This window comes from Ursus maritimus, unplaced genomic scaffold (genome assembly GCF_017311325.1).
Source record: "Ursus maritimus isolate PB19 unplaced genomic scaffold, ASM1731132v1 scaffold_6, whole genome shotgun sequence".
Lineage (NCBI taxonomy): Eukaryota > Metazoa > Chordata > Mammalia > Carnivora > Ursidae > Ursus > Ursus maritimus.
Genome location: NW_024426774.1, coordinates 18,401,005 through 18,414,011, shown reverse-complemented (window position 1 = coordinate 18,414,011; position 13,007 = coordinate 18,401,005). Strand labels below are relative to the sequence as shown.

Sequence of the window (13,007 nt, the reverse complement as noted above, 5' to 3'; positions counted from 1 at the left end):
CTGTGCTCAGTGTGGAGTCTGCTTAAGTTTCTCTCCCTCTCCCTCTGCCCCTCCCCCCTGTACTCTCTCTCTAATAAATAAATCTTTAAAAGAATTTTAAAAATTAAAATGTCCGATTGTGGGGCACCTGGCTGGCTCAGTCAGTACAGCATGTGACTCTCGATCGCATAGTCGTTAAGTTTGAGTCCCATGTTGGGTGTAGAAATTACTTAAAAAATAAAATCTTTAAAAATTCCAATTGTTTGGCAATTTTGTGGCCTGTCCCAGTTAAAAGAACTTGAATTCTGTAGATAAATCTTGAGCACCTACTCTGTGCCAGGTCTGTGTGTGCTAAGAAGCTGAGGCTATACTTTTAATCGGTCTTTTTCTACACCAGGCATCTAAGGCTATTTTTCAGACTGCCGCTTTTTTTTTTTTTTAAGATTTTTATTTATTTATTTGACAGAGATACAGGAGAGAGGGAAGACAAGCAGGGGGAGTGGGAGAGGGAAAAGCAGGCTCCCCACTGAGCAGGGAGCCTGACACAGGGCTCAATCGCAGGGTCCCGGAATCATGACCCGAGCCGAAGGCAGACGCCCAACAACTGAGCCACCCAGGCGCCCCTTCAGACTGCTTTTAGGAGTACAAGGGACAATCGTGCTCGTGCACATGTATGTGTATCGATGTGTGCCAGAGCTGCTTTACGTTCACCGAGGTTAAATTTTGAGTTTCTAAGAAAGATTTTGTATGAGTAGACTGGAAATTTGAAGATGACTGATACGACATAGATCTCATTACCACTCTCCTGCTTAACAACTCTCAGTGGCTCTCCCAGGACAATGTCCAAACTTGTTAGCATACTGTCTCATAATTTTCTGCATCATCTTTTAAGAGCGCCAGTAAAGCAGAGCCTGCAAAGCCTAGCATATCCTTTCCAGGTGCTAGCCAGTAGTTACTTGCATTTGTTTGTTTTGGTTCTCTTGGTGGGTGTCTCCCATGACCCCTTAACCTATGAATAGTCTACACTGAGATCTTTTTTCAGCTCCACAGTGGACACCTGAAATGGTTCTTGATGCCATTTTTAATTTTATCCTGCTGGTGTCACAGCAGAAAACAGGAGTATGTCTCTCATAACAGGCAAAGTTCTGAGAAATTATCAGAGACATTCGTGTCATTGAAAAAACCTGGGAACTAAGACATTCTGAAGGAAAGACCCCAGAAAGGAATGAGTGCAGCACCCTCTGGCTGGTCTGCTTCTACAACAGAAGTGAGACCAGGGGTTGGGTGATTAAAAGCAAAGCGCCCCCTTTCTCATTTCTTTTCCTCCATCTTAAAGCACTGCCTCTTAACTCCTTGATCTTCAGCGGAGGAATACAGCCAGGGCTTCCTGGAGACTAAAGGGGTAGATGAAGCAGACAAGATGACATGGACCTATTATCATTCGTATGACATTATGTGACATGTATCAATGAATCTATGCGGGAAACTAAGTACTAACCTACCAGCCTCTCCTCAATCTTAATCCAAGGCCTCACTGACAGAATAGCCCCGACTATGGCAAAGAACTTTTCTCACCTACGTCAAAAGAAAAATCTCTTAGCCACATTGCCCCAGGCTCCCTTGGCAAACACACAGCCCACACCAGTAAGTGGGCTGATGATAAACCCTAACTGGGAATTCCCATAAGTTATAGTAAATATAGATGGAAATAAGCAGTATATATGGAAACAAGTTCAGAATCATACATTCTCAGAAATAATACCCCAATGTAAGAGCAAAACTAGATGAAACTAAGCAGTAAATGCAAAAACAAGCTCAAAACCACACATTCCTTTTCAAAAGTAAGTTCCCAGCGTGAGTGAGTGTAGGGCTCGAAGACCTAACACACCTTCATTCGTTCAGGCGTAGTGTTCTTTTCCTGCTGGGTGAGAACTCGTCCCTCTAAGTCCAAACACAGAGAGATTGCAAGGTCACGCAAGTGCTCAAATCCTATGTTGGACTGCTAGGCTATGGGGTTTGAACACAATACATTCCTTCGGTTATTCGGAGAAGAATTCTGAGCCTGTGAGGCGAGTGGCAAGTTAATACCTACCTTGTAGGGCTGCTTAGAGGGTTGGTGGCAATTTTATTTAAAAATATATAGAACAAGGCCCAGCATGTACAAAACTCACATCATAGCTATTATGTTTATTATCATTCCTGGCTACTTGGAAGGCTCCTTCCCACTCTTTCCCAAGGGCAACTGGTTATGTAGTCCTTAAAGCACTTCCTTCCTACAATAAGGATGGACAGGAATTTGTCAAGCACAGAGCCTTTATTTTACATATCATTTCCGAGGAGGACATTGTGTAAGTCAGCAGCCAACAGAATTGCTAAGAGAGAAAGTGACAGCAAAGGTAACTGGCTCAAGTCCCTCTGTGTATACCATGTACATTTCATGTCTGAGCACCTTGTGTGTCTGGCTTAAGTAAGGCAGTGTAGATTGTGCGAACGAGAAATCTGTATTCTGTGATCAGAAATGGCTACGACATGCATCACGCAAAATGCACAACCTGAAATGTTTTGATCTGCAACCGAAGTTTCCTCAAGCAAAGATGCGCGTGTACGATGATGAACACATACAGAGCAACTTGGGCAGAGCATGGATAATGCTGTGGGGCAGTGAGGTTAGCGCACTGATCAAGAGCCCCAAGCAGGAGGAGCCGTCCCAGTGGCAGAGCAGGCTAGGAGGGTGAGCAGCAGCCATCTCCAGCCACCTCGAGTTCCTTCCTGCCTTCACTCTAAGTTGAGCAGCTCCACGTCAAAGATGAGGGTGGCATTGGGAGGGATGACACCAGGGTGGCCCGTGGCTCCATACGCCACATCGGGGGTGCAGGTCAGCTTCGCCCTCTGCCCCAAGCTCATCTAGCAGGGATGGGGGCAGATGGGGAGAGGAGAAAGAGGACCCAGCTTGATTTAAAAGAAAAAAGTAAGATAACTATGGCATTTTCCCACACCATCCTCAAAGTAACTCCGAAGATCTGAGATGAATTTTCTATGGGGCACACTGAAGTGATGCCGAATTGAGATTCTGCCTCAGACTAGCAGAGACTTCACTGCGGGGCAGTAACTTCCACCAAGTAGTCCCAAATTCATTCATCCAACAACCACTGCTGGTTATTCAACTAGTGCATGGCCCCAACACTTCGATTGGTTCATTATTTTTCCTCACCCTCTTCCAAAAGAACCTAAAGAGGGCATGTAAAGAGCACACATCCAAGTACACACTCAAGGAGATAAAGGAGCAACCATTAAAGATGTGAAGCAATCAGAGGCCACCGCAAGGTGCGGAGGGCTGAGAGAGCTACTCTAACAGAGCATCGTATGGCTTCAGAGACCAAGGGAGAAAAGCATGAACCAGGGCTCATCACAGCAGTCATCAAGGACACCTGGCACTGGTGGGACAGGTGAAATTTGAAAAAATCGATTTTTAAATTTTGAATAACCAACTCAAAAATTTGAATGGCTCGGTTAATAGTACTGTATCAATGTTAATGTGTAATTGATCACAAACTCATGTAATTTGATCATTGTACTATGGTTATGTAAAATGTTAACGTTTGGGGAAGCTGGGCAAAGAATATATGGGAACTATTTCTGTGATATTTTTGCAAGTCTGAAATTTTTAAGTTAAAAAACAAAAACAAAACAAAAACCCCTTGGCCTCCCCACCCCTCAACTCTCCTGCTGCCTCTGTCCCAGACAGCTGGTAGCTCGCAGGCCTCCGAAGCTAGTTCTGAGCAAGCCTGGAGGGTTGTGCTTGGAATGAGAGCCCCCAGTGACTTAAAGGAGAGGGAAGGGGTGGGGGCACAAAGCCAAGGACAGAATCTGGATGGCGTCCCCATGCCCTGGCAGCAAAGTCAAAGCTGTGGCTGTCTGTGATAGGGCAAGGGCAGCGTACTGAGCCCAGACTCCAACTCCCCGAATTCTCCCTACTGAGGATTCCCATCCTACCTGGGCTGCACCCTCTTCAAAACCCTTGATGACTTCCTGTTTGCCAATTCTGAACTTGAAAGGTTTGTTTCTGTCTCTGGACGAATCGAATTTCTTTCCATTTTGGAGCATTCCTGTGAAAGCAAGAATAGGATGGAGAAGAGCGGTGGTCATGAGTTAACTCCCAGTTCTGGGGCCGCATGTCTAAAATGGAATTCCTATTTGGCACAAACTGCGCCTCTTCCAATCTCCCCACCTGTCCTGTTGCCCAAGCAAGAAACCCAGATACTTTGCTCTACCTTACCCCACGTGCAGCCTATCACTAAGTCCTACACATCTCTGCAATCTACTTGCTTTCTCCATTTCTACTGCCACCACCCCGTGACTGCACCACGTCCCCATCATGTCTCACCTGTGTGCGGAACACCCTCTAACTGGTCTTTCTACTCCACTCTCACTCCTCCATTCCAGCCTCCACATGACACCCATGACTGTCTTTTATAAACATGTATCTGATCATGTTACTCCCTTGCTTAAAACACGTCAATAGCTCCCCGAGGCAGAATCTAAATGCCTACACTGCACACAGGCCCTTCAAGATCCAGATATATATATATATATAGCCTGCCTGATAACCCCTCTCTGCTCTCCCCTGCCTCTCCTTCCCCCCATGTCCTATTCAGGGCACACCTTTCTCAAATACCTCTGTGCTTTACAACCTTTTCTGAGCCACTTCCTCAGCCCGAAGATGTTTCTGCCTCAGGTTGCATCCTCACCTGCTTTTCACAAGGTTCCCTCAACACACAAAACCCAAAGGCCATATCATCATCCCCTTCCTGCAATGAACAGAGCAAAGTGAGCCAGTCAAGGGTGGCCTCCAGACCCCATAAAAAGGGCCTGTTTGAACCCGGAACACCCCGATGCTGTCTCCAGCAGTTTGGAGCATCCCTGAGCCTCCAGGTGTGGCTGCCTTGTCATCCCTGACGTACAAACACTTCTCATTCCTGCTGCCTAAGGCTCAAGAGCTGTTTTTCTGTTTTTAGTTCGTTTGGTGATTGGCTCAAAGATCAGACCTACTGTAAACGATGCTCTCCCACGATTTCTTCCTGCAGCCTGCAGACCACAACAAAAGGCAATTTGAGACCAGAGAAAGATTTGGCCTATGAGTTCAGAGACTGGATTCTGACTTCATGCTGGCACTAACTCATTGTGTAAAGTTAGGCAAATCACTTCCTTTCTCATGGTCTCAGATTTGCCATGTTTAATGTGGGAGGTCTGGACAAGCTTAGTGTCTGAGCATCTATGACTCCACTTCCGAATTCCTACCACTTATATACGAGTGACAGTCTCATTTTTCTACCTTCTGGGTAGAATAAATTGGACTCTTGCCCTGGGTACAAAATCAGGCAAAGGAGAAAACCCTGTGGCTATACAGATGGATACTAAGGAGATGAAATACAAACTCATGCATGATACAGGTTAAGATATTCAGATACACAGAGATACTCATGCGGGCGCATGGGCACTTATGCACACACTTTCAGAAGAAAGACCCTCATGGTCAAACAGATGCTAAGAAAATATTTAAATCCACAAATCTACATACATTCACACAGACACATACTTGGACAAAAACACATATGTGTATGCACACACACACTCCCTTTGAAGACTGGCTTTCTCATTCCCCAATTTCTTCAGGTTTCATACGACTTAATATACTTCAGGACACATACAGTTATCTACTGCTACAAGTTCAGCCCAAACCATGCAGCCCAGAAAAAGACCCACATATACGTGGTTACCTGATTCAACAAAGGTGCCACGGCAATGCAACAGATAAAGGATGATTTTTTTTATTAATGTTGCTGGATCAACTGCATATCCATATGGAGAAAAAAATGAAACTTGACCCCTACTTTATGCACACATAAAAATCGATTCCAGATGAATCACAGAATTAAATATGAAACATAAAATAATAAAGCTTCTACAAGATAACAAACAGAAGAACATCTTCATGACCCAGGGACAAAGATTTCTGAACTGAACACAAAAGTACTAACTATAAAGGAAAAGATCGATACGTAGCACTTCATTAAAATTAAGAACTTCTAGAAGTGCCTGGTTGGCTTCATAGGTTAAACATCTGCCTTTGCTCAGGTCATGACCCCAGGGTCCTGGAATTGAGCCCCGCATCGGCTTCCTGCTAAGTGGGGAGTCTGCTTCTCCCTCTGCCTGTCGCTCCCCCTGCTTGAACTCTCTCTCTGGGTGTGCTCTGTCTTTTTTTGTTTTAAAAAAAATTAATTAAATTAAGAACTTCTATTCAAAAAATGCCATTAAGAGAGTAAAAAGACAAGCTCTGGCATGGGAGGTGATTGGAATCAGTATAACTAACAAAAGACTCATACCTAGAATATATAAAGAATTCCTGGGGTGCCTGGGTGGTGCATAAGCGTCTGACTCCTGATTTCAGCTCAGGTCATGATCTCAGGGCTGTGAGATCGAGCCCTGGGTTGGGCTCTGTGCTGGGCATGAAGCCTGCTTAAGATTCTCTCTCTCCCTCTCCCTCTGCCCCCCGACCCCATGCTCTCTCTCACTCTCTCTCTCTCTAAAAAAAAAAAAAATTCCTTTAAAGACAGCCAACCTAATTTTTATAATTGGACAAAACTTGAGCAGACTAAAGAGGATATCCAAATGGTCAGTAAGTGCATGAAAAGGTACTCAACTTCATTAGTCATCAGGGCAACGCCAATCAAAACTACAAGATACCACTGGACATCCACCTGAGTGGACCAAAAACAAAACAAAAACATGAGAATGCCAAGTTGACGAGGACACAGGAGAACTGGAACTCTCACACATGGCTGGTGGCAGTGGAAATCGGCATGACTACTTTGGGAAGCTGTTTGGCAGTATCTGCTAAAGCTGAGCATTGGTATAACCCCATGCCCACCTAACTCCACTTCTGGGCGTATACCAACCGAAATGTGTACATATGTGCACCAAAAGACACCTACGAGACTGTTCGAAGCAATACTACTCATAATAGCCAGAAACTATCAACAACCCAAATGTTCATCAATTGTTGAAAAGATAAATTGTAGTATATTCATCACACAATGAACTGTACAGGACTAAAAAAGAACAAATCAGGGGCTCCTGGATGACTCAATCGGTTAAGCATCTGACTCTTGATTTCAGTTCAGGTCATGATCTCAGGGTCATGGGATTGAGCCCCGAGTCGGGCTCCACACTCAGCACAGAGTCTACTTGAGATTCTCTCTCTCCCTCTCCCTCGGCCCCTCCCCCCACTCGTGTGTGTACTCTCTCTCTCTCTCTCAAATAAATAAATAAATCTTTAAAAAAAAGAACGAACCACTTTCACAGACATAATCTCACAGACATAATATTGAGTAAAATAAGCCAAACACAAAAGAGAAAATACTCTATGATCCCATTTATATGATATTTAATAACAGGCCAAGCCAAACGATGGGGACAAAGGTGTGAATGCTGGTTACTTCCGGGAGGTGTAATGACTAGGAGGAGGCATGAGGGAGATGCCTGAGCCTGGGGGTTCTGGAAATGTATGTGTTGGTCTGGATGGTAGTCATATATAAGTGTAATCACTTCGAAAAATTTCATTGAGCTGTACATTTTAGATTTATGTTCTCTACTGTGTTTATATTTAATTTAAAAGTTTACCAAAAAGTCCCATACAGTCTCTTGCTGGGTTTGATGAGACAGTCCTTCCCGAAACCAGAGGCACTCATGGCTAATGTTAGTGTTTAATGAACATTGCCTGCTCTCTGTATCTACTATAAAAAGTCTTTGCAAAAGGATGTTGTGGTTTTAGTAACTTGATAAGTACTGGTCTGTCTACAACATGTAGAACAGATAAATCAATTACACAGGTCAGAGGCCCCAGAGGACTCATGGTAATTAGGCCACATCACCGGGAGATAAAACACAGCTCTAGCCCACTGACGTCAGCGACCGGCAACACAGCTGTTGAGAAATACCCACACTGTCTGCCTAGATTTAACCTGGCACTTCACACTGGCCCAGAGAACTGCTAAAAATGGCCCCATCTGAATACGTCCTAGGAATTAAACTGGCCTTGCTGTCTGCTAAGTGGCTGTCACCAAGTTTGCCACATTGGGAAGCAGGTCACAAGGCAGAGCACTCGCCCCTCTGGGAACAAATACCTGCTCGTGATCTTTCTGCCAGCCGTCCTCAGGAATCCATCTAGAATGTTCCTCAGCCCACCTGACCTTCCAGTACAGAGCATCCAAGAGGGATCAGCAGAGATGTGGGGGGCTCCAGCACCCTGAGACAGGCACGGCTGTCACCCCCCCACCCACACTGCATCAGAGACCCTGGATCACTGGTCTCTCCCACTCCCCAGAGCCCCAAAGAAGGAAGGAATCCTCCCTTTTCATCTGTGTCCCCAGTGCCCAGGACAGCATCTTGCACACAGTAGGTACTCAACAACAGTAGGCAAGTCAAATAGTCTATTTTTGAAAAAAGAAAGGAAATGCTGAGGAGGTCAACCTCCTCTTCTGTAATAATATTGTAAGAGGAAAAAGGAGTCTGTAGAGAAGAGCAGGGCTCTCAGAGCTTTAAGAAGGGATTCCAAATATCAGACAGAACCAGGAGGGCCAGGCTCCACAGAGGGCTCCTGATGGTGCAAGTGGGGAAGGGGTAACCTTGCAAGCCCCCTTTCCCATATGCACAAGGCTGGCTTGAGAAATGGGGGGATAGCTGGTCAGAGGGAGACCTGGCTATCTGAGGCTTTGGGCCTGAGCCAGGGCGCAGATACCTCCGGAGAGGAGTATCAGAGGAAAGGCCTCCCTCGGGAGGGGCAGGTCTGGGTGAAGCCTGAGGGAGCAAAGCCTACCTGTGTAGTGCACCACACACGTCTGTCCCTTCTTGGGAAATGTCCTTCCTGCAAGGAGACATGACAGCAGATGAATGAATAAGGTATTGGAGAAAGTGACCTGGGACGTTCAGGTGTGACTGTGACCCAGAGGCCTGGCCCACATTCCCCTCCATACCTTGGAGATGCCCATGGCTCTAGTTCTGGCTCCCTGCCTCCTGTGAGCCAGATTAGTCTCTTCACCTCTCCTTATTTGATTTGAACTTTATACCCTTGGGTTCCTCAACTCCACTCTCTCCTTGTTATTTTCCTTTCCTTGACTGCTCCTTTTACTTTCCTTCATCCATTCTACAAACATTTCCTGACAGCCTACTATGTGCCTAGACCAGATTTCAGAAACACAGAGCAATCTATGAACTCATGGTGAAGTTAGGGAAACAGACACATAAATAAATAATAGATTATAGTGCAGGATGATGACTGCAAGCAAGGATTAATAAGCATAATCATTCACAAATATTTACAGAATACCTACTATATGCGAAGCCTGGGCCTGATTTCAGGGACCTGGCAGTAAACCATACAGACAAGATCCCTAATCCTTGGAGTTTACATTCTAATGGAGGGAAACAAACAGTACTCAGATAAACAAGACAATTATAAATTATGATAATTCTCTAAAGGAATGAAACACAATGACAAGTTAAAGAGACACAATGATCAGACCATTTTAGAAAGGGTGGTCCAGGATGGCCTCTCAGAAAAGGTGACATTTGGGCTGAATCTTGAAGAATGAGCAAAATGCTGGGAAAAGCACTGCAGGAAGAGGGAGCTGCAAGTGCATAAACCTTGAGGCAGGAAAAGATTGGAGCATTTGCAGAAGAGAAAGAAGACTGGTGACTGGAAAGAAGAGAGGGAGAGGGAGACAAGTGGGAAAGAGCCGGATCATGCCTGGTATTGCGGGGCTGGATTTAACTCCAAGTGCAATAGGAAGCCACTGGAGGGTTTTAAGCAAGAGAATGACATAATCTGAATTAAGATTTTATAAGATCACTCTGGCTGCTGTGTGTAGGATGGACGGTTAGGCGCCTGTTGCAATAATCCAGACAGGAAATCAATTATGGCTTGAATTAATGTGGTGGCAGCAGAGAAGAGAGCAAAAGAGATGTATTTGGGAGACAGGGCTGACAGGGTACATTAGTGGAGTGGAGATGGGGTCCAGGATGAGGGAGAAGGAGAAATCGAGTACAATGCTTGAGTTTTCAGTTTGGGCAACTGGATGGACAGTGGAACTAATTCCAGGTGGGGAAGACTAGGGAGGAGCAGATTTGAGCAGTTGGCAATCTTGAAATGCCTATTAGACATCTGAGTTTATATTGCAAGTAGGCAGATGGAGAGTCTGCACTGGAGGTATAAATCTGGGTGGAATTTAAAGCCACAGGCCTGGATAGCAAAGCTTTGGGAGGCTAACAACTGAGCCAATATGTTGAGGACTCTATGGGGAGTCAGGGAAGGCATCAGAGAGGAGATAAGGGTTAAACTGGGTCTTAAAAGATTAATAGTTTGCTAGAGGAAGTAAAGGGAGGTAATCTGGGAAGAGCGAACAACACATTCAAAGGCCCAGAATCAAGAACTAGTGGGATCCCTGTCTGGCTCACTGTTGTAACCCCAGGACCTAGCACATTGTACATGTTCGATAAATATTTGCAGAATGACTGGTGTGTTTAACCACTTTGCAGGCAGCTTGCCGAAGCTAGAGAAAAAGGTGGTAGTGGGAGTAAGGGCTGTAGTAAGAAAAGAGGCTCTACTGTGGAACATAAGACTAGACTAGCTTACTATCTGTCGGGAGAAGGAAAGGGAAGATTCATTAAAATACAAGGCAGAGGGCCGGGTGGGGGAGGAGCAGAATGGGATGGGACCGTCAAACATGCATTTTAAAGGGTCCTCAGGCTATGGTGAGGAAAATAGGCCGTGAGTTAGGGAGACCCAATGGAAGGCAGAGAGCTGAGACTGGAGGTGGGGAGACCAGTTTAGAGGATGTGCAGAAATCCAGGTGAGAGATGGTGGTGGATGGAACCAGAGCAGGGGCTAAAGGGATGGAGCCTAGAGATTTTCAGCAGAAGGACCAAGTCCTGTCAGACTTGCTGTGAGGCTTGACCAAGACCCGGTGTCTCTAGTGTTAACAGTACAGTAGCTTGGTCCTTTTGTGCTTTCTTGACTCAAGGGTTTAGACTGTTAAAAGCAGGCCAAAGCTCTTGCAGGCTTCCTCTAAAAATCTAATCTCCCTCAAGAGAAAATGCCCTTTGTCCTTGGCCAGAGAGGGAGGATAAGCAGAGAAAACTCTAAAGGCTACTTTGAGCTAGGGAAGGGAGAAGAAGCCTCCAGCCCCTTGGCAGAACTCAGTGGCAGTGCTCTGGGGTGTGACAAAGTCTCAGGGAGATGCTTCCTGGGACCCAGCCTCATGGTTCCCAGGGTGGGCAAAGAAGCCTGTACCTGCGGGGTGATAAGGGTAGGGGCTGGGCCCTCTAAGGACCATTGCCTTTAACAAGAACCAAGAGGTCCTCCAATTTCCTAGAAGGGGTGGGGGTTGTCGGTTATGTCTCACATGAAGTTTGTCTATCAAATTCTGCAGAAATGGGGGCTCTGGACTGGATTAAGTTTCATTTAAAAATTAAAAAATGGCTATTCCTTGCACATCCAGACCCAATTATACAAGAGATGCCTGGCTTGGGAAAGTGCGTGGTGCCAGTTCTGGGGGCAGGGAAAAGGGAATAACAGAGGAGTGCTTGGGAGTGGGGAGGACAAGGAGCATGAGTTGTTTTGGACTTGCTGAATTAGGTATCCGTGGGACATCCAGGTAGAGGTCGAGCCGCAGCTGGATAAATGGACCACCTTGAACTCGGGTCGGAGATCTGGGCTAAAGGCTTAAGTTTGGAGGGCATCGGTTTGAGACGGTAATGAAAGCCATGGAAGCGTACAGGATGGCTGGAGAGGCTGAGTGGGGCGGGGAGGATAAAGCAAGATGCAGAGGCGGCGGAGGGAGCGCTTCTTCCTTCCCAGACTGGCTCGGTCCCCACAACATCTCACCGCCCAGCCCACAGGGGCCGCCCGATCGGAGGCCCGAAGGGGGGCGCGTTAGAAAGGATTGCCCCAAGCAGAAGGGAACCCTTCCAGCTGTCCCCAGAGCTCACCTAGCAGGGCAGGGAAAGCAGAGCTAAAGCCCTGCGCTGGGAAATCAGCAGTAGCAGATAACTGAGAGGTTACAGCCGCTGCAGCGGCGGCCCGAGGCCCCCGGGGCGGTGGCGGGCCGCAGACCCCCGGCTCCTGGCCGCCGCCTTCGATCCCCTAGGTGAGCCGGCGCGGAAGGGGATGGTGGAGGATCGTCTGCTAGACCCCCCAACAATCCCGTCTGGGGTCTCCTCCAGCCGCCCCATCCTATGCCCGCCCCCGATTCAGCACCCTCCGCGCTACCTCAGAATCAGACCCCCGCCCGCCCGGCTCCGCCCCGGGACCCTTCCTCCTCCCCCGGCTCCGCCGCCCGGTACCGTCTCCCGGGGAGATGGTCTCGATCTCCACGCCCATCGCAGTCCCACTGGCCCCGCCTCCGAGGGTCCCCGCTGCTGCCCCGACCCCGGCTCGGCTCCGGCCCTGGCCCGGCTGGCGCTCCGGCTCGCCTCCCCGCCGCCACTGCAGAGCCGGAGGAGGTGCGGCGGGAGTCGGGACCTGCGCGGGGAGGGGCCACGGGGAAGGGGGCGGCGGGGCGGAGCGGCGCGGAAAGGTGGGGTCGACTGGGGCGGGGCCCGGGGGAAGGGACCCTGACGCGGCTGCTCCAGAGCGTGGCCAGGCTAACGGTCATTAACTGGGGAGGATGGCGAGGGAGGCATGAGACACCCGCGCATCCATCCATGCATCCATGCATCCATCCATTTATCCATCGATCTATCCATCCGTTCCACACAGATTTATCTAGCATCTACTCTGTGCTAAGCTCTGGGGAGTCAACCCGGTCCCACAGACTAGGGGAAGGCCGGCAACTAAACCAACACTTTAAATAGATGCGCTCACTGGAGTTCAGAACGTTATGGAAGCACCTGATAGGTACTTACCCTAGCTCGACTGCCCGGAATGTAGGCGCATTCTGGGGATGCGCGGGGAGTGGGGGGGGGGGGGGGGG

At 47.7% G+C, this 13,007-nt stretch overlaps 1 protein-coding gene across 2 annotated transcripts; it reads right to left on the bottom strand.

Annotated features, from left to right (window-relative positions):
- Positions 1–2,286: 2,286 nt before the first annotated feature.
- FKBP1B (FKBP prolyl isomerase 1B) lies at positions 2,287–12,473 on the bottom strand. Of its 2 annotated transcripts, none has more exons than XM_040622953.1 (4): positions 12,379–12,473; positions 8,855–8,902; positions 3,973–4,085; positions 2,287–2,883 (listed from the first exon to the last, which is right to left on the bottom strand). In XM_040622953.1, the coding sequence occupies exons 1-4, from the start codon at positions 12,413–12,415 to the stop codon at positions 2,755–2,757; spliced, it is 327 nt and encodes a 108-aa protein (XP_040478887.1). In that variant the 5' UTR covers positions 12,416–12,473; the 3' UTR covers positions 2,287–2,754. The 2 variants fall into 2 exon arrangements, with proteins under 2 accessions (XP_040478887.1, XP_040478889.1); XM_040622955.1 differs by having other exon boundaries at positions 2,790–2,928.
- Positions 12,474–13,007: the final 534 nt, after the last annotated feature.

Coding starts and splice junctions, on each gene's coding strand:
- FKBP1B (XM_040622953.1), bottom strand. CDS start 12,415: ATGGGCGTGGAGATCGAGACCATCTCCCCGGGAGACG. Junction 8,903..12,378: donor GACCATCTCCCCGGGAGACG/GTACCGGGCGGC, acceptor GTCTCCTTGCAG/GAAGGACATTTCCCAAGAAG. Junction 2,884..3,972: donor TTGAAGAGGGTGCAGCCCAG/GTAGGATGGGAA, acceptor CATCCCTGCTAG/ATGAGCTTGGGGCAGAGGGC.